The 27,978-nt window shown below is 38.6% G+C and overlaps 1 protein-coding gene and 2 pseudogenes across 1 annotated transcript; 1 reads left to right on the forward strand and 2 right to left on the reverse strand.

The window, feature by feature from the left end:
* Positions 1-15,387: 15,387 nt before the first annotated feature.
* LOC131784444 (dihydropyrimidine dehydrogenase [NADP(+)]) lies at positions 15,388-27,917 on the reverse strand. The gene is given in 15 exon segments (XM_066159020.1): positions 15,388-15,594; positions 15,690-15,743; positions 15,862-15,918; positions 16,573-16,742; positions 17,568-17,675; positions 18,133-18,195; positions 18,198-18,219; positions 18,909-18,990; positions 19,985-20,096; positions 20,249-20,342; positions 24,268-24,429; positions 24,674-24,761; positions 25,182-25,264; positions 26,459-26,569; positions 27,824-27,917. Coding segments are annotated over 15 exon segments (1,371 nt in total). The 5' UTR covers positions 27,869-27,917; the 3' UTR covers positions 15,388-15,474.
* Positions 21,023-21,779, forward strand: LOC136277336 (uncharacterized; annotated as a pseudogene).
* On the reverse strand, positions 22,142-23,255 carry LOC136277258 (uncharacterized; annotated as a pseudogene).
* Positions 27,918-27,978: the final 61 nt, after the last annotated feature.

Consider the following 27,978-nt stretch of genomic DNA (forward strand, 5'->3'; position numbering starts at 1 on the left):
AAAAGCGTAAAGGAGCTGGAAAAGAAGCGGAAAGAAATAAAGCGGTTGGAAATACTGGAAAAGAAGGCAATTAAAAGGGAAAAGGTTGAACAACGAGAAAGGTAGAGGATCGAAAAACAGAAGCGAAAAATTGCGCGCAAACTTGAGAAACTCTCAGCTAAGAATTCAACAGTTTCGAAAGAAACTGAAGAAGTTATGATGTGTTGTGTAAATCGGCACATGGAGGCTACGAAAACTAAGGAAAAAAAAGAACTTCGATGAGACCCCAACAGTGAGTAGATCGCACAGAGTCCGAGCATTCCCTAGCCGCATACTCTCCTGGAATGCCTACCAATGTAGCGGTGGTTTAAAAATTAAAAGAAACGTTGGCTAAGGTTGAAAACAAAAGGATATAGCTTCACATTCAGGTGCTTCCACTAAAGTAGGATGAGGAGAGGAGTCCTACAGAGACTCTGCAAAAGAAAACAGAATACATGTGACCATTCTGAGGGACAGAGAAAGAAGGCTGATAGCAATATTGGAACTGAAACAGTTGCCTTGGAGAGAGAAGATATTTTTACCTGTAGAGCAACTTAAGACTTCGAGCAAGAAGGCAACAGTAAAATTTGAGAGGAATCTGAAGATAGAAACATCCCTTCGAACAACGCTGCACCAGAAAGCGACTGCAATGGTGATGATAAGCCCTGCTCTTTCAGCAGCTTGAGCCCAGTCACCGATCAGACATCTCCCCTGACACGAAAGACATCTGACAAATTAGCTCAGTTCGGCCTGCAGCCGTTGCATCGCTCCCCTGAAGTGGCAGATCTCAATCCAATATTGGAAGATACGAACTCCATAGTCGAAGAATCAGTAGACAGCGAACACAGTGACATTAACTATAGCAAAGAGGAGGAATCTCAACTAAACGACAACAGATCAACTGAAAACGAAAAAAAACTGGCGAGGATCAATCACAGTTAATGAGCAAAAGAAGCCATTGCCAGAGCGTTGATACACCAAATCAAGGGATCAGCTCAGTCACTGCGGACCAAACTGCTTCCCTGACACGAAAGGTGTCTGAAAGGTTCACACCGTTCAGTCTGCAACCTTTGTACCGCTCACCTGAAGGAGCAGGGGAAAGTCCAATGTTGCAAGACACAGAATACTCAATTGACGAATCAGTAGGTGGCGAAAGCAGCAAACAAAATTGTTACCACGAAGAGATGCCTCAACAACTCGAAATCAGGCCAGCTGAAAAAGAAGTTCAATTATATAATCAAGCCAACGACACCTTCTGCGGCGACGTTCGAAAAGGAATTGAGGAAGCACTTTCAAAATCAAGTGTACCTTTTACGGCAATAAACCGAGGTCAGAATGAGATACACAGTGAAGATGATCAAAAAACAAAAAATCTACATAACATTCAAGAAAAAGGCAATGATCAAGAAACTGAGCCAATAAATCAATGATTTGAATATTTTGAATGAATATTTTCACGTGTGTAATTCATTTTTGACTCGTGTATACGCGATAGCGTAGAAACGAGTTGTTGTGGGCAATTTGGGATATACAAATTGGCGTGGACTCTTCGTAATTAGTCGGCTCCGAACTAGAGATCTATCCTTCCGAAGAAGTCCGAAGTCCTTGCGCCCTTGTGATTGCATCGACCGTTGCGAAGTTTATGGGTGACGCTATATCGAAGGCGTTCGCCGAGGGTACAAGTACAACGGTAAAATTTCTTTGGTCAGCGGGGAATCATTACTCGCGAATATTGCGAAACCCCCGAAAAAACAGAAGACATTTAGTTTGATTAAGCGCTCTAGCGGATGCCGTAATGATGGCGGCGCACTAATCATTCTTCTTTCAAAATCGGTGTGATACACAAAAACAGAGAAGTTTAGTTTGATGGCTCGTTTATCATGAATCTAGGATTTTGGGAATCGCTATAAACTAAGCGATCACGCATTTAGTCAATAGTTCTCTTCGCCTAATGATTTTGATACTGGAAATAAAGAGTAAGGTGTAATGCGTTCCTTATTATGGTGCCCCGTTTATCGAAAAAAAATTTGAACTCAGCATTTACGCTTACAGGTCAAATCCCATGAAAATTGGTTCAAAAGAAATATATCTCAGTGGTTATTTTATGACAACCACACAATACTCAACAAAATCACGAAACTGTGCCGCAGGACCTTCAAATCTCCTTTGTTTCAGAACGGATCTGGAACAATTCTTTTTTTAATTTTTCGTGGGGAACCACAAGTGCTGACGCTTACATGACAAATTGTATGTTTACCCGCTGTACTAATAACTTTTTTGTTTCGACCCTCCGACCGACCGCCCTTCTGATATAGCATCACCTTAGGTGTTAGGTTATTGTCTTTTTACACGGCTGTTTCGACATTTACTCAAAATTGAAATGGACTTGCGAATGTTTCAGATTAGTGCTATGATCAACTTCAGACCAAGCATAAATATCTCGAATATCGTCCATGCGCTTAACATAACCGAGGAAATGGCGAATGTTTCAGATTAGTGCTATGGATCAACTTAAATACTAAGTTTAAAGGCTCTTCGAATCGTCCATGCTCTAATATACCGAGGAGCAGCAAGAATCACGAAGATTTTAGGGTCTGTTTACATGGAGGTGAGGGATCTCCAGGTCGGTTAGGTAACGCGCCTAGCCGCTGGTCGAAACATAAAACGCTGTTTACATCCAATCTTACAACCCCGGGTGCTGGGAGTTGAGGTTTCTTGAGGCTGTTGTTGCAATTACGAGAGTTTAAGCAGAAGCGTCCAAGCTCACATCTCGAGAAAGACGAAAGATTGATTCTCGACCATAATGTATTTATTCATGAAAGCGTCGCAGTTAGGTTAACGCGGTGTTAGGTTAGGCCGAAGAACCGTTGACTTAAGACGGAATAAGCTTTTGGGAAACTAAATATGGTCGATTTACACGCTAAACATATGTCCGAAATGTTGACAAGCACTTTACGCTCCTTGTGTGTCCGTTGTGCGCTTTGTGGTGAATTCCGCCATGAACCCCCCTCCGGACGGCTAGAAATGTAAGAAGTTTTAAACCTTGTTTCGCTTTTGAGCTTTTTGCCATGAACGCGATCCCTGCCTTAGCGGGTTACCCCCACCTGGAGACGTTTACCCGGTGTCAATTGTTCACCCGGTGCAGGGTTACCCTAGCTGGCAGACCGGGCAATCCCCCTAGGCGGGTTACCTCCACCGCCCTGGGGTCCCCCACCTCCATGTAACAGGCCCCTTTAACAAAGCAGAACGTGACCCAAACCTTTTGTGATCTCTCAACTTTACCGCCCCGCTCTCTCCACCCCGGCCCATACCAGTTTTTTCCTTCACCATTTCCGTATGGCTAAGCTTTTCCTCGAGAATTGTTCTTACGTCGTCCATCTGGACCAGATTGTTCGCATGCCAGGAGCTGAAACGAAAAACATACAGGACTTTTTTGGCATACTGATCACATCGATAACTGAAATAACACCACCATGACGCCTCTGACGCTGCCGCGATACAACAAATCACAATAACAAAGGCCTTGCACTCGACTCATCGTTTTGATAAATGTTCGCACAATATATCGAGGTTAACCGTACTCCTTTTTTTTCTTCGCCGAAAACAAAAATATCGCGTCATCACCACAATGTGGGTGGTTGGTAATAGATAGCATTTGTTCCTCAACCGCCCCAACAAGTCATCGCTGCTCGACTTTAATGTTGTTTCCCTCCCACACAATTCAAACCTACTCCTTGTACGCGAAGCTCTTTCAGCAGTAAGATTTCTCGTATTCCATTACTGTCGTCAATCGGCGGAGAACGTCGTTGTTTTTTATGTTGCTTTAAGTTTGACAATCTGGTCTATGTCACAACTGTTTTTCCTACTGAACCGGATGTGGTTTCCGCACTAAGATCTTAGTTTTCTACGGATACAGCGGCGCGGCATACTTCCCTAATATGGCAAAATTAGTAAACTTAAGTAAACTGGTTTGCAGAGGCATCCGCAACGCGTGCCGAAAGACAAGCTAGTCGTTTCTACACCAAAATTTCTCTCTGGGTATTTTCCCTTATTTTAAAACCTTGGCTCTATATATCCCTCGTTTTCTTTTGGGGTACGCGGGACTGTTTCGGGCCATTTTGCCCGTTCAATCCGACACTGAAGGTTTGGACTACACAGCTGGCGGTTTTCCTGCGGTAGATGTTTAAAAGGTGCTAGAAACCTTAAAACGTAGCGAAGACACCTATTCTTAATTTTTTCTTTGCACATCTACTTGCCGCTCTGTTCGGTTATGCTTCTCAAAACTCCAAACCGAAGCAACCATGATCCGCAACGTATTTGAGGACGGTAATAGAGTGTGATGTTTCGGGTCCCGGCTGGTTTCGGAGTCTGCTGAACAGAGGCCCTAAGACCATCCTCCGCCCCCAGCGTTTGAGCAGATTGAGAGTTGCAAACAAAACTGACCTTCTGGCCAGAAATTAATTTATAAGTTTTTACGAACATAACTGTATGAACTGTAGACTGTATAACTGTAATGGTGTTTTGTGTGTGCCTCAGTTCGAAATGATTAAATAACTCTTACAAATCCTTTTTCATACCTGGAGCATACTTCTTCATCAAAAATATCAAAAGTACAACGTGCAACTTTAAAACTACAAAATAACAAATATTAGCAACTACTGAAGGTAGAGTTTTATTTACTTATTGGCATTAAGGTCAAAAACGAAATTTACTGAGAACATCGATACTATGCTCATGATCACGAAGTTCTTGAACCACACAGTCATCACTGATTTTGCGTATCACCTGTTCGATATCACTAGTATCATCTCTATCATCATCGTGTTTGTATAAAATGTAAGCTTCAACTAAGGCACAAAAACATAAAAGGATAACAGAATGAAACAAATATTATCGTCCAATTCCCACCCTTCTCAAGTTAACTAATCATAACGGATTTAAGACCCCAAAAAAAAAAGAGTGTTCCCTGTGGAGAAGTACTCGGTACACGCTAAATGTCTGATGATTGGATGTGTACTGCCAAAGTTCCAGCAGTCAGTACGACTGCTGATTGAATTTAATTATGCCTCTCCAATAACATCCATCGGAACCCCACGTCTTGGCTTGTAAGTACCTCCCCTCGGAAGCCTCTTGATACAATCTGCAAGAAAACAGCCATCATCGATTAAAATTCGCAAAATAAGTGACATCACCATCATTCATTGACATCATATTTTCAGTAAGCATCAATCAATTTTAAGTTTTGTAGCCTTTTAAATGTCCTTTCACCCGGAGCGAAGGTTAAAGTGTTCCTTGCTACGGAATAGAGCACAAGAAACTAGCATGATCAACAGATTAATACCTATCCGAAGACCCGACAGGGTTTGTATTTTTAACTAGGTCGCCTTCAGCCTCCTTCCAACTGTAATGCTTGGCAACTTATGTACAAAGGAACTTTTGTTAAGTAGGGGGAAAAAACCCAACACATTGGAAGCAGACAGCCTACATGAGAGGTCTGATTATTACAGTATCTGACGAAGTCCTTACCAATACTTGGGCAAACAGAAAACAACACAATGTACAGCAGTACAGTCGTCAGTAACATGCGGAAGATGTTTTGAGCATCAAAGGTGATGGCCTTAATCCCACAGTCATTACAGTCATGTATCATTTTTTTGCCACCAGTTTATACATAAATCTTCTGTCAATTACAGCAACAACTTGTTGTCCTGCCTTTTATCCAGGTCACCATAGGAGCCAATTCGGTCCAAAGCCGCGCCAACTTCCCATCCTCCGCCCAAAGTACAATTGCAGATGCTAAAGAACTGAGAAATCAGTCGTCGTGAAATTTCTACTTTATAGACCCAGAACGAAAGATAATTACCTGAACTCACCTGCAGGTAATTTCCATAGATTCCTCCTATCCACTGAATGTTCAAACTGTGCCCTCTATGGTGAACAGTCAGTAATTCAAGTTACTTGAGTGGTAGAGCCTGTTTGTCCGGTTTAAAAGCTGGCCTGACTTCCTCGGGCTCAAATTCTTTACCCATAGGTCAATATTTTCTTTTATACCTCGCAACCAACCGCCTTTCCTTTCCTGAAGGAATGGTCCAAAACTATGATAGTGACTGTTAAGATAGAACTTCCCTGAATAAATATCTCTAGCAGGCTTTAATTACAAATACTGGGTATAACTACCCAAATACCCGGTGCCCAAATTATAAAAGTTTTACAAAAAACCACCGTCAATTCAGGCCAAAAATACATGTGAACTGGTTTTACAGCTAAATGAAAATTCGACTGCTGACGTCTGCTTTGCTCATACAGATTACTGTAAATTGTCATCCTCTTTTCACTTCGAACCTTTGACGGCTGTTCACACGCATAGAACAAAAATTTACCCTCTGTCTCGTGACCACTTTCGAGAATTTCCTTTAAAATGATTCATTGTGGTGTCCTTGGTCATGTGATGTCATTGTTTATTGTGGTGTTTCTCGATCTCTAGTTGTTCGGAAAAGCATTTACTTTCATCGTCCACTTACCACATCAAATCTTGGCCTGCCATTTAATTGGTTCTAAAACACAAACAACCGATGCGGGGATTCCATGTCACGCAACGTCATTCGTATCGCCATTTCGTGTCACATACGAAAAATATGCCGCTCGGTTCCCGCGATGTACTCTTCTGTTTTAGAGGTGTTCCTGGGTATTTATTATTTAGGATATATTTAGGGATAAACTTACGATTTGTAGAAACAATCTTAGATATCACCAAAGCTGTCATTGGCCACATAAAATACTAAAACCTCACAAATCCTTCACACGGTAAATGCCGTTTTGCCAGCTATGTCTCTAGCGATGACTCCACCAAACCCCTCCGACCACACCCACTGACCCCGTTCCCTTGCATGAAAGGTGAGTAATGTCCATATGCGCAACTTTTAGAATTCTCAATCCAAGATCTAAGACCACCAATCCATTAAACAGTACGATTAAGTCATGTTGTCTGACCTTATTCCTCACAGCTGCAGCTATTTTAGGAACAGTTTTGACCTCTTTTGGTGTTTGGGTATTAGGAGCTTTGGCCATTCCCATGCTGAGAGTTTCTTGAACAGTTTGAAGATAAAGCAAGCACTTCAAACCAGTCGTGTATTCGTCAATTAGCGTGAAGTCGTGGTTTTGTACAGCACTCGATACCTGAATAGAAAATAACAATTACAAATTGGATAGAGGACGGGGGCTATTGCCGACCATGAACCATATTTATTGTCAACTTGACATCTCCACTAGACAATCCATCTGGGCAGCGTAGTTCAATCAAAATGCGAGACGGACGCTGTTTCTCTATTCTAAACTCTTCTACTTCCCAAATATGTTGCGAAGCAAATTTCACTTGTCTTTCAGGTAAATTTTTGTACATAAAAGTCTATCGAGAAGAGAGGTAAGATTATGAAGGTACATCTTCTTTAACGAGGAATACAAACTTGTGAACACGCAATACTACAGTTTATCAACGAAATACCGAATGCCCACTAAATGACTTGTGGGCTATGTTATCTTTCCTTTCCTTTGATCATTATAAGTTTTGAGGGCCAGTTGTCGTACTTAGTTTATGATGCTAAGCACTAAGAAAGCCCATGTATTCACACTCCGTTAAAAAACAAAAGGATTCATTAACGTTCAACAGTCGATTTTTCTTACTACACAGCCATCAAAATTTTCCTAAGTTAACTTATTACCACACTTTTTAATTACCACACAGCACAAGGATGAGCATTTCACCTGAACAGCAGAATGCTTCCGCAATGAAAGAAATTGTAGCGCTGCTTCGGCACTATCCACTTCCTCCCCCCAGTAGCTAAGATTTGGAAAACCAGGAGAGGGCTCTGCCAATTGCAGATACAGCTGCGTAATGCAATGGGATCGAATTGCATTGCCGGACACACCTCCCATAAGTAGTTTGTTCTGTTTTCGTTTCCGACTGCTGGCCATGCAGCACTTGTTCGGAGACGCAGGCCCCATCAAGCCAGACACTGTTTTAGTAGCAGTCACTCTCCATCAGCACAACCTGAAACAATAATAAGCTTCTTCACTTCACTACTGGCATTCCATGAGTCCTTGAAAGTCCCTAAAGGTTTCCATCAAGTCTTCTACTATTCATGGAGGGTCCCAAGGTAAGGTTACGGAAGGTACGGTACCGTATCTCAAATAAATTATGTAATTAATTAAGGCAAACTTGTATGTTAAAAAAGGTTGTCCTCGTTGTGACCTATTCACGGTTAGCCCTTTATTCAGCTTATCCCTAAGAGAACAGGACGGTCAGTAAACTCATTAAAAAGCATTTTTTAGTCTTTCTAAGTACTTGTGGCTAACGAAGAAGTTTAAGGTAGCAGTTCTCGGCTATCAATGATTTTTGTGGAAAAGCAAAAATTATATAAGCTCTAGTTTTATTTAGTTTGTGGGTCAAGACAGAGCAGAAGCGAACACTTTTTTTGTCAATAGCCGTACACAGCAAGAACGAGTCCCTTCTACTCATCCTTACGATGTTCTCAATTGTTTAAATTTATATTTCAAACTCTAGCGTTGCTAAAAACAAAAACTTCGAAACAATCACTCTAATTACTAATTTATCATTGTAATGAGTAAGACGTCATAAAGGGCAGGATAAAAATATTTTTGTGAATTCCCCTTCTCCTTGGTTCCAATTCTCAAAAAAACTAATGAGGGATATATTAAAATAAAAACTCAATCGGTTGGATTTTTGGTCTTATTGTCCTTTAATTGGTTTAATTTCCCACCAGATGCACAACCAATGTACAAAGACCTTCTTTCATCAGCCAGAGCAGGACAACCTCCTACATACATACAACAACCGTACATTTTGTCCCTTGTGGAAACCTTTCTTTCCAAGAATTTTGAACATTCCTACTCGTGTCTTCGAGTCCGATTAGTTTTTTTAAGTCTCATGATGTCCCTTCAGTTCAGTCCAGCTTTTATTTGTCAGTTTCTTTTCGGCGCTTCGAAGTAACCTGCCATACTTTTGTTATGCCATTTTTGCACGTGGGTGGTATTTCCCCGAAAGGGAAGAAATGCAGAAAAATTGAGAGATCCATGGTGAGTCCCAGTCCCCTATCAATACGCAACGAAAAAAAAACAGCGGATAAACTGTAACACCCTCATTAAAAAGCACTCTCTTTCTTTCCTCTTTTTATCTACGAAATTTTGAGGTACTTTCAGATGTTTTTAAGGCCTATAGTTCTTTTTCAGTTACTTCCTGGAGATTCACTAGTTCAAAGGACGCTGAAGTAGGGTTCGATGACAACGCTTGTCCACGACAAAATCCGGAGCACTAGTTGGGAAGAAGTGTTCAACTATGCCGTAACGGATTTTCATTATTACATAGCCTTTCATCTATTCCAAGGACGTCTAACCAATGGAAGTGGATCAGCATAAGTATCTTAAGGGTAAGATAGGTAAGAATGGACCCCAGGATCACTTAAGTTGGTAAGACAAAGAGACAAACCTACTTCATCTATTCCACTTCCAACCAACCTTTAAGACAAATCATACCTTTGCTTTGGTAAAACAGCTGCTGGCAAGGTTGACGATATCCGTGACAAAACTAATCACTCACAGCTGGGTGGGGAGGGACGGGAGGATTGGAGTTAATTTTGCGAAAAATGGAATGTTTATGGCACTTGTCCGTATCCTCGGCAAAATGTTTCTGGACTAATTTCTGGGTCCTGTCAAAATAATAAATTCGATTACTTTTTCTACATGCAAACGTCAGGAACAAAAAGGTTGAAATGAGCCGACAAATACACAAGCCTATTACGTATGGGATAAAAAATGCCACTAGCAGATGAGAAAGAACCAAAACAGCCGTTGCAAATTTATGGTCGGTAACACGGAAATGGAATTTACATCAGCTTCCATTTTAACAAACTTTGCATCGCTGAAAGAACAGTCGATTGAACACTAATTATAACACGTAAAATTTGACTTCAACAACCTTCATAGTGAATCCAAAACCTTGCAGTTGTGTGTGAATGGCCGGGTCGTCTGGCGCGCGATTGAGTGGGCTATACATCGTCGGGTTTAGCTTTACTGTATAAAAAATGGACACCTGGGTGAGGGAAGATACCCATCATAGAGAACTACTGCTGGCCATCTGCGTCTTCGTTTTACATCATATCACGATTTAAGATCACAAAAGTACTTATAATGAAGACTGAAAACCATCGAATAACGTTCAAATATGTTGGCAAATATTTGTCAAAATTGGCGACAACAAGCGCAGTTTCATCCATGGAAAATGTACATGTTGCCAACTAGACAACTCAGTGCTGCTTGTCAAAGGCTCCTTTTCTTTCCCACTGCGTACGGGATAATCCTTAACATGAAATTGCCAACAAAACCACAAACGTGTTTTCTCTTAGAACCTTTTTTCAAAAAATCCCCCCCGCCAATCTGAACTGCCAAAAACTACTCCTTTAAATTGTTTCCCACCCATTTTTATCTCCATCGATGCCTTTCCTTGCCTGAATCCTCTACCCTATTAACTTTAGTTAATCTGCAAAAAAAAAAAAGAAAAGAAAACAAACGAACTAGTCTAAATAAATGCCCCAATGGAAATCCTATTTCCCAATGTTAACATAACGTGCGAGACCCTAAATATGGTTCAGTTTGTTGAATATAACGGAAAATGCAAGGAGAGCCAACCCACACTCTGACCACAATCTAGACCCATGCTCGCTCTCCTCCCTCCATTCCATGTGGACATGAATAGTTAATATTCTAGTGCATCTGCCTCACTGAAAATCCTGTAAGAGAATCATTTAACAAATGATTCAGGTGTACAATTTGCTTAAGTTGAACCTTTCCCTAAACTAAACATTTCAACTTTGACAGAACATAATTTCATATGTAGAATGTACAGTCAATGATATACTCAGTTTGTTACTGGGTTTTTGGACTGACACTTGTCCCATAACAATGATACCAACACACAATGCTCTTGAATTACTTTATTTTCGAAATCAGAATAAAATTTCAAGCAACCACGCTGTTCTGTTTTTTCAGGAGGGCGACATTTTAAGTTTCTAATTCCTTATAGGTCACAACAGTGGGGCATTCGGCAGACCTGATTAACGTAGTTTGATAGGATTTTTGTTTACTGAGAATTTTTTGTCATTAACAATTTTGGGAACTGGATGAGAAATTATTTTTCACCCCATTATTTTGTTTTTTTCTCCAAGTTAGTAATGGATTCTATACCTATGTTTGTTTACACAAGACCTTGGCTGAGTAGATTTTAATTTTTCAGACAAATTAAATTACCTCGGCCATTTTAAGCCAATTCAGTTCCAGTCTTCCTTTGAGATATCCACACATAATGCTGGCATATTACGAATCTGGCAAGACAAAAATGAGAGTCTTAACCTTATTATCCTCACAATAGAAATTATGAAATCATAATTTTCATGAACAGAAATACATATGACGTAAAACCATCTCCGTACAAATTTTATCAACTTAATCAGCTACTGTCATTTCTCCATTTCAGTTTTCAGAGCATCAATAAATTTTCTTTCTTTGCAGACAAATGTCAAAATTGGTCATTACTGGTGGTTTTCCACCAAAAACTTTAAAATTAAAAATACTTAAATGTGTTGTTATTCAAGCGTTGAAGCCAATAACTGACAACTACATGCCATACTCAGAATTATTGATCTAAATAGGGTTTGGAACATCCGATTAAGCCACCCCCATTCGAACTTTCCACAGTTTCGATATCACTTAATTAACACTTCTTTGTTTTCATCGGATCCCCTATTTGTTCAAACAACCTGCAAAGGGGTGTAAATGGGTACTTTTTACAAACAGCCACAACTATTCTATCACCCTATGAACAAGGGGTTCAACTTTTCAACCTAAATTAATATCTCTGTGAACCAGTTTAACAGTAAAAAAATATAATCCGCTTACAAATACCACAAGACCCTTTTCAGGAAAGAAATTTTTCCGTTTCTTTCTAGCTCTGTCACAGAGCTACACCAAAAAAAATTTTTAAGCTGCTGTCTTTTCACTGATGAGTTTCTATGTTGAGATAAAGCACCATTGACCTGGGCCATACAGATGACCTGAGGTTGTTCCGCGCACCTATGCGAGGTGACACGTTAGTTACAATGTCCTATATTGGGAAAAACAACAACAAAACATCCTTAAACACAAGCGGAAAGATTAGAAATTTGCATAGCTACGTAATGCAGGTGCAGTATGGCTACAACAGTTTATTTTTTCCATGACATCATCTTTCTAAATATTGGGAATTCTGACTTCCTGCTTCTCAGAATCAGATAAATGTTATTTTAAAGGCGAAAACAATGATTTTCTTCCCACCGAACTATCTGCCAGTCTATATTAAGTCCTCCTTCCGATAGCGACAGTGCTTTCAAGTTTACAACACTTAGTGACAACTATTAAAGCAAATGTCCACACTGACAGTCCAACTATTCTTGCCAAACATTTTTAAGTTCATGTTCTGTTTTTTTTCGACGTTAACGCTGGTGATATAACCTGTCGACAATCATATGATTGAAAGGGCGCGCAAATCTTTTAATTACCTTGTCATTGCAAAAGTCTTCGTTACGGGCAAATCCCCAGCCAGCTTCAAATCCTCGGTCTGATCATTGGCAGCGAACTTTAGTTGGAGGTGCACGTTGCTAAGGGCCAAATGGATTAACAAACTTTTAATCCACATATGTCTATACTGCGGTCTACTCTTCATCTATAGGAGTGTAGAACTTCGGCCAAACATGGCGCCTTTGGTACGGGTAAGGCCCGTTATATATGGGGGGGGCCTGTGACAACAGTTCAATGCTATAGTGTGGCTTACAATTCATCTAGTAACGTGAGAGAGAAGGACATCTACCACTGGTTCAAAAAGTCATCTGATAAGCAAAAGGACAGACTTTCATCCTGTCTAAAGAAAGGTTAGTGATGGTCTTCCAGGGTTTTGATACAAATAGACATTAAACCAGGAGAGGTAAACAATGTACGTAAATCATAATTCAAAAGTAAGAATCATAGTTTCTGTTTACTAAAGGAACGCACCAAATTTTGAGTAGTCTTGATTTGTACGAGCATCCAAAGAGAGAGAAAGCAACCGTGACACACAGAAAGAGAAAAGGTTTCCACGACTTAACTCGTAAAACGTCGAGATACTACCAAGCCAGAGTGAGTCAGTTTATGCAGATCCTGCTACGAGGAATTCATTTCCTTGACAGTGTATCAATTTCTTGCCACGCATGCAGCCAAGAACGCAGAATGGCTCAGAGGAGCCGAGTAGCGAGTTTTAAGGAACCGAGCACTGGAACACTGCGTTATGAAATTTTATTCGTTTCCAATAGCCACAGATACAAATTATCACGTACCGCGAAAGAGTACACACATGAATGAATTTTATGAAATTTTGTTGCGAATGTGAACCGTAAGAGGTTCCTCAAAGTCCAGAAGGAACAACTTTGGAAACTGATCATTACAGTTTCACTGACCTGGTAAGAGTCAGCTGTAAATATGGCTAGAGGCCGTACCTGAAGCGTTATGAACCCTTAGTCAACCTCGCGGTCTAAAGCTTTTTCCTTCCTTTTCTACCCAAGCGCACTGCATTTTTGTTCAATTTCACAGTTTTTTAAAAAGTATCGCCAGTCATCAGTAGGTGATTGAAAACACCTAATCGAGGTTGTCTCCATGACAACCACACAAGAAAAATTAATGATGTAAATGACACCTTAGACAATTCATAAACACAAGAACTGGTACTGAAAGAAAATTTTAGGATGTAATTATGTAACAGTTAGGGAGGCATAAGGGGTTGAGAGGTAGCAGATTTTAAAATGATTTGTTAAATGATTTGTTAATACGCCTGACAGATGGAATGGAAATATTCCGTGAAAGTTACCCAGCTTGTTTCCAGGTTTCGGATTGCACACAACCAGCGTGATAGAACACAGGTTCAAGAAAAGTGTCTTAAAACACGAGGAACAGGAAGTCAAGACAAATAATTGTGGCTTAGGCTAAGTAGCGAAAGAATTTGTTGTTTACCCATCATTCTTTATTAAGTTTCAATCCGTGTTATCATAACTGAGTCTTGTGCACCTTTACGTAGGAATATTACAATTCTCACGCCCTAAGCCTCGCTTTCAAAGTGCGGCCTGTTGATTGGTTTTAATCAGAAATTTATTTCCTAGAACACTGAAATCGAAAGAATACCCTCATGAAAACAATCGATAAAATACTCCTATTAAATAACTTAAGACTGAATATTTTGGCACAATATGTTAGTACAACGAGGCTTGGGGTGAATTTGTTCAGTAAATGACAGACATCATCATGCGTTTAGAGCTATGTAAGCCGCTTTTAGTGAGGCCTCTAACAAATTGCATGAAAAATAAATTCAATCAGGCCATTTCTGTCCACTCTACTGTGAAGAAAAGGACCAAACCTGTAATACTTGTGAATATGCCAGGCAAGCTTGCCGTTTCCATCATTAACACTTTCCCTGTTGTGTTTCGCCACTCCCGCAATGCCTCCTCCACAAAATATTCCAGGCTCACTCGAACTCAATTGTGTGTGGCTCCACCTCTGGGAGATCCCCACATTTAACTGAACTTCAAAGGTGACCATTGGCTTTGATAACTGTTTACAATTGACAATCCACAATGTACATGAACTGCTTTCTGTATTCTACAACACTATATGTTGTTCACTGAAAATTTTCTTGGCAGCATCATTCAATGTTTGCAATTATCAAATACTCCCTGCAATCCCACCACGGTATTCACATGTTTTATAATGCTAAATTGAAGCAATGGAATAAAAATGTAATGTAATGGACCTGTCACTTGCGTCAACATAGAAATCAAAATATCATAATCCTCAAAGGGTAACAACCAAATCACGGTCCTCCCTTTTTGAGCAATAATTCCAACCTGGCTTGCTATCTTACTAAATCACCATTTGCTCCACAAAATATATTCCTATGAGACAAATGTCCTAAACAGAACATGTCCACGGAGACTTAGGCCAAAATAAGGATTCATCATTCTAGGTCAGTCATGAATGGAAAAAAGGATTGAAAAAGGAATCAACCTCGATTCTTAACACAGAATCCCTTGGTATTGAGCCACTCTACTCAGAAATTGAGTCCATTTCTATATGTCATTTAGTATGGAGGCCCAGATTCTTCTTGTTGTAAAATAGTCCTATTAAGAAACCTCATCACTTTGCAATGCGTTTCATTTTTCGCGATATCACCCTTTATGTCCGTCCAAAGAAAAAAAAAATTACTGTCAGAAGACACGAATCCTCGACTAACCACGGAACTCTGTTATCAATAGATGATGACCCATGTGGATATAATTTTCGCATCAAACATTTCATCACGAGTGTGCAAGGTGGTCAAAAAGGAGTTCACTACAGTAACAGTCCCTTCCCATCATTATCCGCAAGAGTGGAACCAAACGCTGACATGACAAAGTTTACTTTTATCTTTAGAGTCTGTTCTTCATCTTCAATCCATGAACCATCGTCCAACTAAATTAACAGGCATCATAAACATCGATCACAGTTAATTGACAATTATATCTAAACATAACACAATAAAACTGATGTTGAGATTGCAAACAAACCTGCTCTGTTTTGCTGAACTCCATAGCGCAGATTTTTCCATCTTTAACATGAACCTTAAATTCATATACCAAACATAATTGGCACCATTAACCTTAAACTCAATTTTAAGATAAATTTAACTAAGTGAATTACCAGGTTACAAAAAGGAAAAAAGACAAGATGAGTTCCAACCTTTTTTGGTGACAGAAAAGGCAAGAATTCACACTTCTCTTCGACAGCCAGTTGCATCTATAGTAAGTAAAGAAAGTCAATCACCCTGAGGCCATGATATTCACATAGAACTACAGTACATGTATACCATGTTTGCAACAATCCTTCGCAGAATTTGGCTCAACATTGGTCATTGTTATACCTCACATTAGAATTCAAACTCCTTAATAAAATTAAAGGATCCAAAAGAAGAATAGAAACTGCACCATTTTTTAAGAAGCATACTCTCCATTTCAGGAGGTTGTAAACTGAGATCAAGAAAGGGTCAGTCAGATTGAAGTTGAGTGAAGACACCAACGTCAAAGCAATTTGATAATAACTGTGAGCAAATAGACCGCATTCTACAAGACCTGAACCACCCTCGCTTCACCACTCTGCCATGCCCATCACTTCTTCAAGTAACCATGGTAGACCAGCAATTTGTCAGTGGCATTCCATGGGACAAATACCACGAGCCAAGTTACAGTCAAAATTGTGGAAGATACAAAGTAAGCTGATTGAAAGAAAATGTGTTTGTCTTTCATTGTGTTTTATCTGGGAAATTTGAGTTGTAGTTAGAAAATGCTATCTGCCTCATTTGAGTTGCAAGTTGTTGAAAGTTTGACTAGCAATCAAACTTTCCCTTGGTTAACCTCTAATAACATGTACCAAGAAGAAAATAACCTAACTGACCTCTTCTGGCACTGCTCTTATGTTAGTGAAGCCTTTTCTGAAGATGACTGATACTTTGCGAGCTCCACAACGGAGAGCAGAAGTACAACAGTCAAAGGCTGTGTCTCCACACCCAAGGACAATCACATGTCCAAAGAGTTCTGGTAGTTTTGCCTTACAGGAACACATACCTACAAGGAAACATTGACTTTTAAAATCCTATCATATCTCTTTCGCTCACGTTATCTAAGCTTTTGAACTTAATAATGTTATCTATCAGTGAAGTCATTTGTCCTCCTCAGTCTGTAAGCTTTTCTGAACATTTTTATACATTTACTTCACAAAATTTTTAACTCAGTTACAGTCTCGTTTCAGTTTGGGGGCCTCAAGGGATTTATTGAGTAAACGCTTTGTAGCTGAACAGATAAACGTCGGGTGGGGTGGGGGGGAAAAGAAGTGTAACACCGTAGATAATTTAAGTTTGAAGGGTCTTTTGTGTAACCAATGATAATCTCAAATTTCACTGTTTTGATTTGCTTAAAAACACCACACCAAGAATGATAATTGGTGATGACAAGGAGGAGGAGTCGAGGATGTATGTTATTCCAAGCCCACAGATATTTCATATTCCTGCCTCTCAGTGGCCACTGGCGTTTTTAGCCCTTGTTCTCACACGTGCACTTGTTCTCACACGTGCACTTGTTCTCACACGTGCACTTGTCTCACACGTGCACTTGTTCTCACGCGTGCACTTGTTCTCACGCGTGCACTTGTTCTCACGCGTGCACTTGTTCTCACACGTGCACTTGTTCTCACAAGTGCACTTGTTCTCACACATGCACATTTAACTACATAAAGGAAGTGGGAAATGGCTGTGCACAGACTGGCTAAGATTGATTACATAGGGAAGCAGAGCAAGGTAACCATTAAACAGAATGTATATCTAACGATGAGAGTAAATTCTGTGCTAATTTCCTCCCAGAGAACACTGTTTTCAAGATATTAAGTCCATTTACCAGCCTTGCTTCCCATAGATACCACTGGTAGGAAATCTTTAGACGTGTAGAATCCATTCTGCACATTTAACCCAGCAAACACTGGTGATAGCTTGGGCTGAGGCAGACCTGGTTAGCAACCACATATTCTGTGTCATTATGTGATATACACAAACTACATATTATTACATGTACATCCACTCTAAAATTACTGATCATCCTTGCAATCTGTTTAGCTGTGGGAAATACACATCAAAATAGCTTTTCAAGGTCAGCGGTCAAAGTCATCTTGATAAATAGATAAACAAAGTCAGACAGAGATCACCCCCAGCTTTTCAGCAGTCAAATTCACATAACTTGACTCAACCAGTGGGATGATTTTTATAGAGAGTACCTTTAATTGTTTACCCTCTAAATTGGAGACGATAAAAGTTGATTATTTTAAAACCTATGTGAAGGTGATAATATTCATATCAGACTCAGCAAAGAAGCTACCTCCTCCTTAATCAGTATTTTGTAAAACAAACAGAAAATCCAGTCTCTCAAAAATCACTGTCATAAAATCAAAAGATGGAAGAGATCTTACCAATACCAATAAAGATGCTTTCATACCCTGCTTCCCAGAGAGCTTTGATGGAAAGTCCACTTTACCTAAACCTTTACCAAGTTCAATCTGAAATATCAACAGCAAGGTTGGATTAAATTTGTTTGCATTTTTTTTTTAGGAGACAAGCATGATCTCCACATATATCTATATCAAATACCATCATTCAGAGATATCAACATAGCTGAGGTTAAGCAACCAGAGGGTTGGCAGAATTATGCATGGGTTACATGAAATAAAATCATGTTCAAGAAATACATCCAAATTTTTCAGAGAAAAGTAAAGACCTATCAAGAACAATAAACTTACAAGAAATTTAAAATGCATAATACCGAAAAATTTCTTTGCCTGCCTACTGTCCTTCCAAAACATTCTACGAGACTACCCATTCAACAATGACCTAACAGATTTTTGGTTACATCTAACAACTTCACTTTCAAAGCATGTGTAAATCCCTGAATGTAATTTGCTGGATACATTCCCAAAGTTAGCTCATAGTGGAGTATTCTAGAATCTTGAGCTAAGGTACATAAGAGCAGCACAAGTATCCAAAGGTGTAAGTGTGTCATTTTCAAGGGGTACTCAAAGTACCCCAGTCTGTTGTTGCTACTAGCCACCCTAAGTTTTGTCTACGAACAGGCCACCTACTCTACAATGACACTTCTGACATCTAAACTTTACTACTTAGACTAAAGTTTATTAACAAAGCATACAACAAAATGCTTTACAATTTGCATGAAGAAAAACAAAATGGTTACCTTGACTCCAAGGTCCTTCATGAGTTCCACTTCAAAGTTAACTGCATCATATGGAAGCCTGTATTGTGGAATCTCTGAGGAGCTGTTTAGAAAACAAAATCACAGTAGTTTGATTAGAGCAGCCAATGTATGTATGTCTGTCAGATTACGAGTACAGCATAATCCTATGAGAATTCTTACTTACTCCATATTTCAAGAGGTGGTGATCAATATGCTGGTGATGCCCATAATAATATATCCAGTATGATGTAAACAGCTGTATGAATTCTACCCTACTATCTTTCAAGCAAGTCTGCTGGTGCAAGCACCTTGCCTTGCACCATTCTACTTGTGTAGCAAAAGTTGCAAGACGTTGGACCAGACTCTACAGCTACAATCTGCCATAACACAATATCCACAAAGCTACTTCTAGGGAAGTATCAAGAGCCAAAAATTAAAATGAAGAGCTGGTTGCCACCAATAGCCCAGCTGTGTTTCCAAATTTGATGTTGCAATATCACAGAAAAAAAAAGCACAGATTGTAGAGGAGCTGAGAGGAGGGGGCAAAGGAATGATATAATGATTATGTAGATATACTATCCCAGAAAATTGTGGTCTCCATGTAAATGTAAATGAATCTGTTTGACAACTTTACCAGAGAGTACATGAGCATCTCCCTCAAACATGGCATAACAAATGAAGAGTATAAATGCATGTAGTTCACCATTGGATAAGTCATGCTATATCATTCATTCAGTTTTGGTCTGACCTCAATGCAGCTTTAAGGTTTTTAAAACAAATTAAGTTGTCATTTCCTTTAAATAAGATTAATATCACATTACAGACTCATAAATTACAGCTCCAACACAAAGACTGCATGTACTGTAACTTAACATAATGGTTTGATTTCAATCCTTACAACAAAATGATTCAATTTAGCTCCTCCTTCTGAAAAAAATTAGTCCTGCAACTGTAGATGACTTCAAACAAGGTTTAACTCTGTGTACATCAAGAAGACCATGACCTACATGTAGATGTTCTGTTCATTTTCCACAAAAAGGACCACATTGATACTGAATAAAAGTGTAATTAGATACCTTAAACCACCAATATAATTCTCTTTTTCAAATACTGTCAAGTTTGTGTAACCAAGACGAGCCAAAAATGTTGCACAACTTATTGATGCAGGACCACATCGATCAACGCCACCTATGGGGAGTATAAAATAAAACCAAGCTAAAAACCAATTGATATTCAGAGAGAGTAACACTCAAAACTTGAGTACCTTCCTGATATAGTGTTGTATCAATTACCTTATTACAAATGTTTCAAAAGCTTACATTGGATACTTGCCCAACAACTACTGCTCACCTTAGAGTAGTAACTCTCAGGAAGCTGGTCAACAGAAACCACTGAAGGATCACGTACTTGTCCAATTCTCATCTTCTTAAAAATCTAACAGTGAAAATAAAGATTTCTATTGAAATCCCTATTCATAATTTTAATAAAAAACTGTTAATTAAATTCTGTATAGTTATTTACTAACTATTTAAGTGTAAGTATACTTAAGTGCAGGTGGGTGATGGACTCATTCAGATCAACTTATAAATTAAATACCGATACACACTTGCATCTAAATTTTTTGGAATATTTCAGTGAGATATATGTAGACAATTTAAAACATTTTAAAATATTTAATTCTCTTAGACTACACATGAAGCACTATTAGCTTTTACCTATTTCAAAAGTTCTTCAATTCATAGACACCATTCTAAATTTCCAACATCATTAGAAATTTGAGAAGAGTCCTACACGGGATATTAGGGAGCTTACAAATCAATGACTTCCCAGAGGATGACGAGGTATCAACACTAGAAGTAGTTTATGCACATGCGCTACCAGATGTGGCATTATTTCATGCATCATCTTGAAGGACGCAACTACTTCAGAAGAGCTGTTTTGAAGTCCTCTTTGTAGCAGCACATCAAAAGGTACCTTTTGTTTGGAATATTTGCTGAATCTAACACTCAATCTACAAACACCTTCCAAATATACTAACAGGAGCTTCCCTGAAACAGCTTTTTGCTTCATTGAATGTTATTCACACCATAGTTCTTATTTATCAAATAGGAAAGATGTCAAACTGCAAAAAGAATGACCCAAGCCCTTCAAACACATGGTAAGGGAATAAATAAAAAGGGACATTGGCATTTTAAGGTCAATTCAGATACCAAGAGAGATAAAGTGTAAAAGAAACTAGTCTTCTTCATTCAAAGGTTCTAAGTTTTTATCCATTCATTGGCTATAAATTAGTTTTGAATAGTAAACAAATGTTCTTTCAATGCTTCCAAGTAGTCACAAGATGCAGCACTAGCAATGCGAAGATTCAGTCAGACATACTGAAAATTTTTGTCAATTGAATACTCATGTCTAAGTTTGATATTTCAGTCCTTTAAAATATACTGTCGTTGATAAGATATTAACTGCTATTTCAGGAACTCAGTGATGAAATGGACAAAAGAACACAATTTCTTGTTGGGAAAAGAGGTTATGCTGTTTGAACTGTGGAAATAAAAAATTGGAAGTCGTGAAAGAGGAAATTGCCTCGACCAAATTTCCGATAAAACAGCTTAAGAAAAAGCTTCCGTTGAAGAAATGTGAAACAAAGCCAGGGAATGTCTTGGTGAGACAAAGAAAAGAGCAGGAGATGATCAACCGCGGAAGAAAAGCAAACATACACCAAATGAAATGATGGACTATTTAAGAGGAGCAACAGAGAAGGAACGTGAGCTGAAGAAGGAAGAACTAGAATTTAGAAAGAAACAAGAAAGGGCATTGGCACAACAAAACCTGATGTTTCAACAACAGAAAGAAATGTCCAGGCAATTTTAAGACCAGGTGAAAAATCAACAAGAGCAGTTCCAGATGATGTGTCAAATGTTTATGCAGCAACAACAACATACATGTAGCCAACCACTACTTGAACTCTTGAAAAAGGGACATTGAATTCACCAGGTTGATTTTTTGTTGTTTTTATTATACATACAAAGCTAGATTTTCGCTTTGCCGCCTAAGATCAACCTATTTAACTTCCAACAAGTATTTAAAAAAATTGTGCAAGCTTGCTTCTGATGACGAGAGGGTTTTTTACCATCTCTCCTGGAATTTTTACAAAGCTGTTATTCATCAATGCTTTCTAATGTCCAAAATTTGATGAATCATGAAATGTTTTGATTTTGAAATGTATCCTGATGTATGTCCTTGCTTGTGTAATCCCTTTCACGTTTTATCGTTCTAATAGTTAGATGAAATAGTCATCTAAAGCTGGTGGATTGATACCAAAGTACTCTGAGGTAACAGAACCATATAAAATAGTGTGGGCATTTTGCATCAGGGCATGAACTATGTACATTTTACCCACAGCACTTAAACCAACTTTAAGGTTCTTTTTAAAATCCAAAAATTTGAAACAGTTGATTACATCATTAAAAACCCATTCAACTGAAACACGGGCACTGCTCATAGATTTGTTGAATTCTTGTGTAGTGTCAACACTTCTCCCTGTAAGGTCCCTGTAAGTGTGCTCTAAGAGGGTATGCTGGGTCACACACACATGGTATACCAGTAACTGGTGAATTAGAAAATCTTTGCAGGTCCTGTAAAAGCCCAGACGAGGTCAGCATACCACTGTCATGACATTTCCTTCTACTGAACCATATAAATGACCAACCAGCCAATTAGGCAACCCTCCTGATTGGAATTTTATGGAATGTATTCTTTTTTGTCCATTAAAAATGGCTCTCTGATTTTCTCCTGGCCTACACACTGGCCGCACTGTTCCATCAATAAACCCCTGTAGTTTTCCAAAGCTTCGCCTGATCGATATATCGCATCAGCTTAAAACATAAGATTGCCGGGGAAAGCAGGTCATGATTATATCTTGAGAGTAAGTGATGCCATCAGTTATAGATCCAGTCAATCATGTGGTTTGTAATAATACAAAGCTCCGGAACAGGTCTAGCAAAGTGAGAAACCATGTTCCCATAATGGCAAGGATACATAAAGCACTTGAGATAGATACATAAAGCAGGAGCTGATCCAACTACTAGGCTGTTGTAAGTAACAATCTCATCTGGTAATTGAAGATATTCAGCAAGTTTGAAAATGTCATTTTTGTAAAATTGGAATTCAGCCTTGCACTGGTCATTTCCCAGCTCATCCAAATCAAATTGATCATACTTCCAATATGGATAGTCCAGGTTTTTTTGAAGTATTGGCATCATACAGCAAAACACACTGCCTGTTGTTGATAAATCCTTTTCTGTAGGCATATGTGATGCACTGTCTGTTCTCTCTGAAGTTTGACATTTTAATCAACATGTTCATAAAACTATTTCTAAATAAAAAAAGTCAGTCTGTGACTTAAATTTGGTGGGGAATCTCCAGGTCGATGTCCACAACTCATAAGCTAAATTTGGCGCGCAATTACAAATAGCAACGACAAAGTCAATAACATCACATTAAGTCATCGTCGAGAAAGAAGTCATCAATTCATAAGCTCCCTATTAATTTGGATTTTGTATAGGATGCTTAATATTCCCAGCTGGGATCCCACCTGAAGACTGTAATATGGGATGTAAGATGGGATCCCAAGTGAGGAAGGAAGGATCCCACCTAGGATTGTAGGGATCCTATCACAGTTTGGTGATATTTTTGAGATCTCAACTTGGATTGTATGGGGGCTGAGGCAGGATTCCACCCTGGATTATGTAAGGGGGTGAGGCAGGATCCTATCTGGTACTGTATGGCAGGTGAAATGCAATCACATCTGGGGTTGCACCTATAGTTGGCATGTTGACACTTTGAACTTGTCAACCCCCATTTACTTCAATTGATCTCTTTTGCCCTTGTTAAGTTAATCTATTCACACCCTTCCCCCCAAAAACAATTTTGTACCATGGTTCCATGAACTTTTAGCCAACATTGAATAGGAGAAGTGGGTCTTGTTGATCATTATAAGTGTGGAAGAAACAGGTGTGTTATTCTACACATAAATGGAACTCTCAAAACATAATGTGTCAACTAATTTGACACTGCCTGTGGGATTGATGGGATCTCACATGAAAATTTAGGCAGAATCCCATCTGGAGTTGCAGGTGGAATTTATGGGTTCCAGCCTGAATATTTAGGCAAAATTCCACTGTGGATGTTCCAAAATCCCAGGTGGGTTTGGTAGGATCCCACCTCATACCTTTCAAGCTGGGAGGTGAAAATGACCAGAACAAGACTTGAAAACATTTCCTAATTTTAAAAATCAAGATGGTTTATGAGTTCTCTAAGCAGCTCAGTATAGCTAAATCTAAAGTAAATCTTAAGTTACCTCTGTAGCAAACTGCTGCAAGCCACCAATGTTAATGGGTCCCTCCTCAGAGGCATACAAATTACAGCCCCCTACACAAAGGTCACTTGTAGGGCATACCATACCACAGGTCAGACCAAGGGGATTATCACTCAAGATCGCCTTTGCTGCTCCGTAATAGTTCTATTAAACATCAACAATGAGAACAATCCAAGTGGGAACAACCCTAATAGAGTCACATCATGATCTGCTACATATTTACAATTAGCAACTAAAGAGAGAAGCCATGATTGCATTTTGCTGCTCATCAGTCTGACCAAAACATTTTCATTTTCAAAAGTTTTCATTTGTAACACTTTGTAACCATTCCAGAACATTAAAAAGAAATGTCAGTTGGTAGGTTTCACTAAGCAAGAAATGCTTATACCTTATTGGCAATGCTGGTGATAAATGACTTGATATCCAACTGTGTTGGACAACTCTTCTGGCAAGGAGCATCAGCACACTTGAGACATCTGTAAAAAAGCATTCACTCTGAACAATCACCTAAGAATGATGAATGAACATTTAATCATTTTTTAACTAGCTTAACACTAGGTATAGAAACCCTATATCGAAATGGAATTATCACTACAAATAAAATTGGTTAGTTATTCGGGGAAGGAATCTTACCACTTTGAAAGGCATTTTAAATACTCCTTTGGCAAAAGTTCAGTATCAAAAAAAAAAAAAGAGCCACTAACAGTAGTTGGTAGGAGCGTATCAACCAACAGCCCAAACAATGGAAATCAAGGTTGCTGAAATAAATTAGCAACCTAATAAATGATATTGATACCCATAACAACTCATATTAAATATCTTAGCACAATACAAAATTCAGTTACACAGTCAAATATTAAGTATACAACAAGTACAAAAAATAACCTTTAAGATACCTTGCTGCCTCCCTTAAAGCTGCCCTTTCACTCAAGGTTGTATGTTTGACATCATCAAAGTTGTTCACAAGACTTTCACAACTCTAAATGATCAATCAAAAAACATGATCAAAAAGTAAAATGACCCTATTTAGTTACTGATTTAATGTTTGAACAGTTAGTCAGATTGTCTTTGGAGAGTAAATTAAGTAAACAATCCCACCTTTATTAATACCATAGGCATAGTATTATTAACTACTTAATAACAGGGTTATCATGTGCAATTTTTGGAATCTTACAAATAATTATCTTTTTTTGTCTTCTGCTATGGATGTATGACAAATCTACCAGTGCTTTTTTGACTTGCCTACACATACAACTCAGTAAACTTTGAATTTTTGTAATAATAGCTATATATTTCTGCCATACAATGGAATCTAACAAATTGAGTTCAAGAAATGTATTAAATAAATTTCTTAATCAGAAGAATGTTGAAAGAATTTTTGCCCTTGGTTCCTCTTTGTTAAAAATGCATTAACTTAGCACACCAGGTTGTTCTCACCACCGATAGCTCAAAAACTTTGCAAATAACATCCAGAAAAGATGATGAGGGTTACACAAACTTTTCTGAAACCTCTACCTGTGCATGTTGACCCACAAAAAAATTATTTTGGATGGTTACCTATTAAACACAGGGTTTTCTTGTCAGAGTTGTTATTTTTTTCTCCAAGGTAAATACTTCTGAATCAATGTACTCTTAGCTGCTTCCTTTTTCCATTGTGTCCCACATGTGTAGCTGCTTTCTTTAATTTTCAGTACATGTACTCATATAAGTCATCTTTCCGGTTTTTATAAGGAAAGACCATAATCAGCTTATGAGCAGTGTGGAAATGTGATGCTCTTTTTGCCCTGGCACTTAGCTAATCCAAGTCTGTGTTATATTGGCCACAAGCATCAGCCACACAATATTGCAATTGAAAGCAATGGATTACAAAAAGTATAATATGCATCAATGTAAAGTACAATGTACATAACAACAAAATTAGGTACAGAAAACCTGAGCAATGGATGATTATCAAGCATTCCATTACTAACTAAACATTATATCCTGTTGCACAATTAATGTAGCTTTCCAAGTATAGGTGAAATTGCTAAGAAAATTATCACCATTAAACATTTCAAGAATCATCTAAGAGGAAGCAACTATGGCATTTGCAGTGAGGTTCCACAAATAATCTTAAGAATGATTTTTTGTGCTAACCGTCAAATGCGTATATTAACATAGACCTGCCACTTACAGAACAGCCCTTTTCCTGATTCCTCTTCCAAAATTTTCTGTTGGACTTTGTTGTTGATGTAGAAACCAAACTTGCATGTGGCTTTGTCTTGGGATTGAGGGCAAGTAGGTTCTGTTATGATAAATGGGCCAGGTAATATCAATCTAAGTCATTGCTAACAATGCAACAATGAGTTTCAGTTTGTAAGGTATTTCTGTATAAAAACAAAACTCTCATCAAAATTGTGAAAAAAAAGGTATCACTGGGCTCATTTTAAGGAAAATCACAATTCACAGCACTTGCAGGTCTTCACCAATGATAATGGCATTATTTTGTTTTAAAATGTGCACAGGCTACTTTTTGATGAAGATGTTGTTCAGTTTGGGTGGGCAATGAAGTATAGGGGGAATTAACTATAATAATCAAACAAAATTCTCAATTGTGATTGGTGATGCTCTAATTGAACACTTACAGGACAGTGTCATTGAAAAGAGTGATGGGACAGTTTATGGATCATGGCTGTGTTGTGGACAGTTCATGTCATATATATACTGCTGGGTTCTTATGCAACTGTTACAGTTTTCAATATAAATTTGACAGATGACTTTCTGTTTCTCAAATTAATTGTAGATTTGATTAATCAGTATGAGGATTTTGTGTGCTAAGTTTCACTTCGAACAATCTCAGAACATATCCCCTAATTTACAATGGACAGCTTTCTGAGTTCGCGAGGTGTAGAGGCATGGCCGTGCTTTGGATACAATTTGCAATGATTGTTAAGTTTGTAATGATCGTCAATTTTGTATGATTGACTGAGAGAAAGGGCCAAAATAATATATCTAGCGCTCGGTCATGACTTACGGACCTCCCGTCCAGTCCTCCCCCTCAGTAAATAGGTACTACAAAGTATAAAAATCGCGCGTTCAAACAGTTACACAACTACTCTACAGCTACGCTAAGAACTAAATTGCGCGAGACTTACAACTATTGTACACACCTCAACGATTCCAGCTGACGAATAATTACCCAAAATATGCTTCTTCGACTAACTAGCTTATAACATCGAGTGTTCAAGTTACAGACAATACATATTATTCTATCTTACGCCCCAATTCTATCTTATGACCAGCACGCCGTTCTCTCTTTCAAGCTTAGTTATTCGAGTAGTCATGCCTCACTTAATGAAAATTGGTAACAATAAAACCACGATCAACAAAATCACGATCAAATTAATAAGAGATAAAGTGATATTGAGTCCCACTTCGAAGTCGTAACTGCTCCTTTCATAAGAATGGTGCGTCACATGGTCCAAGGCGAAACCAAGGAAGAGAGAAAGTTCCTACGTAGAGAATGTCATTTTTATGATCAAAAACTGTCAAGGCGTACCTCAATATCAGAAGAGTGTTTCGATAGCGCCATGCTGTAAGTCATTGAATAGGATTCCACCCTCAATGCTGCGTTACACAACACAGTAATATTAGACCCTTGGCCCTTTGAGTCACGTGACAGATGTAGCGTATTCACTCTGCCGTCGATTCCGC

This window comes from Pocillopora verrucosa, chromosome 12 (genome assembly GCF_036669915.1).
Source record: "Pocillopora verrucosa isolate sample1 chromosome 12, ASM3666991v2, whole genome shotgun sequence".
NCBI classification, from domain to species: Eukaryota; Metazoa; Cnidaria; class Anthozoa; order Scleractinia; family Pocilloporidae; genus Pocillopora; species Pocillopora verrucosa.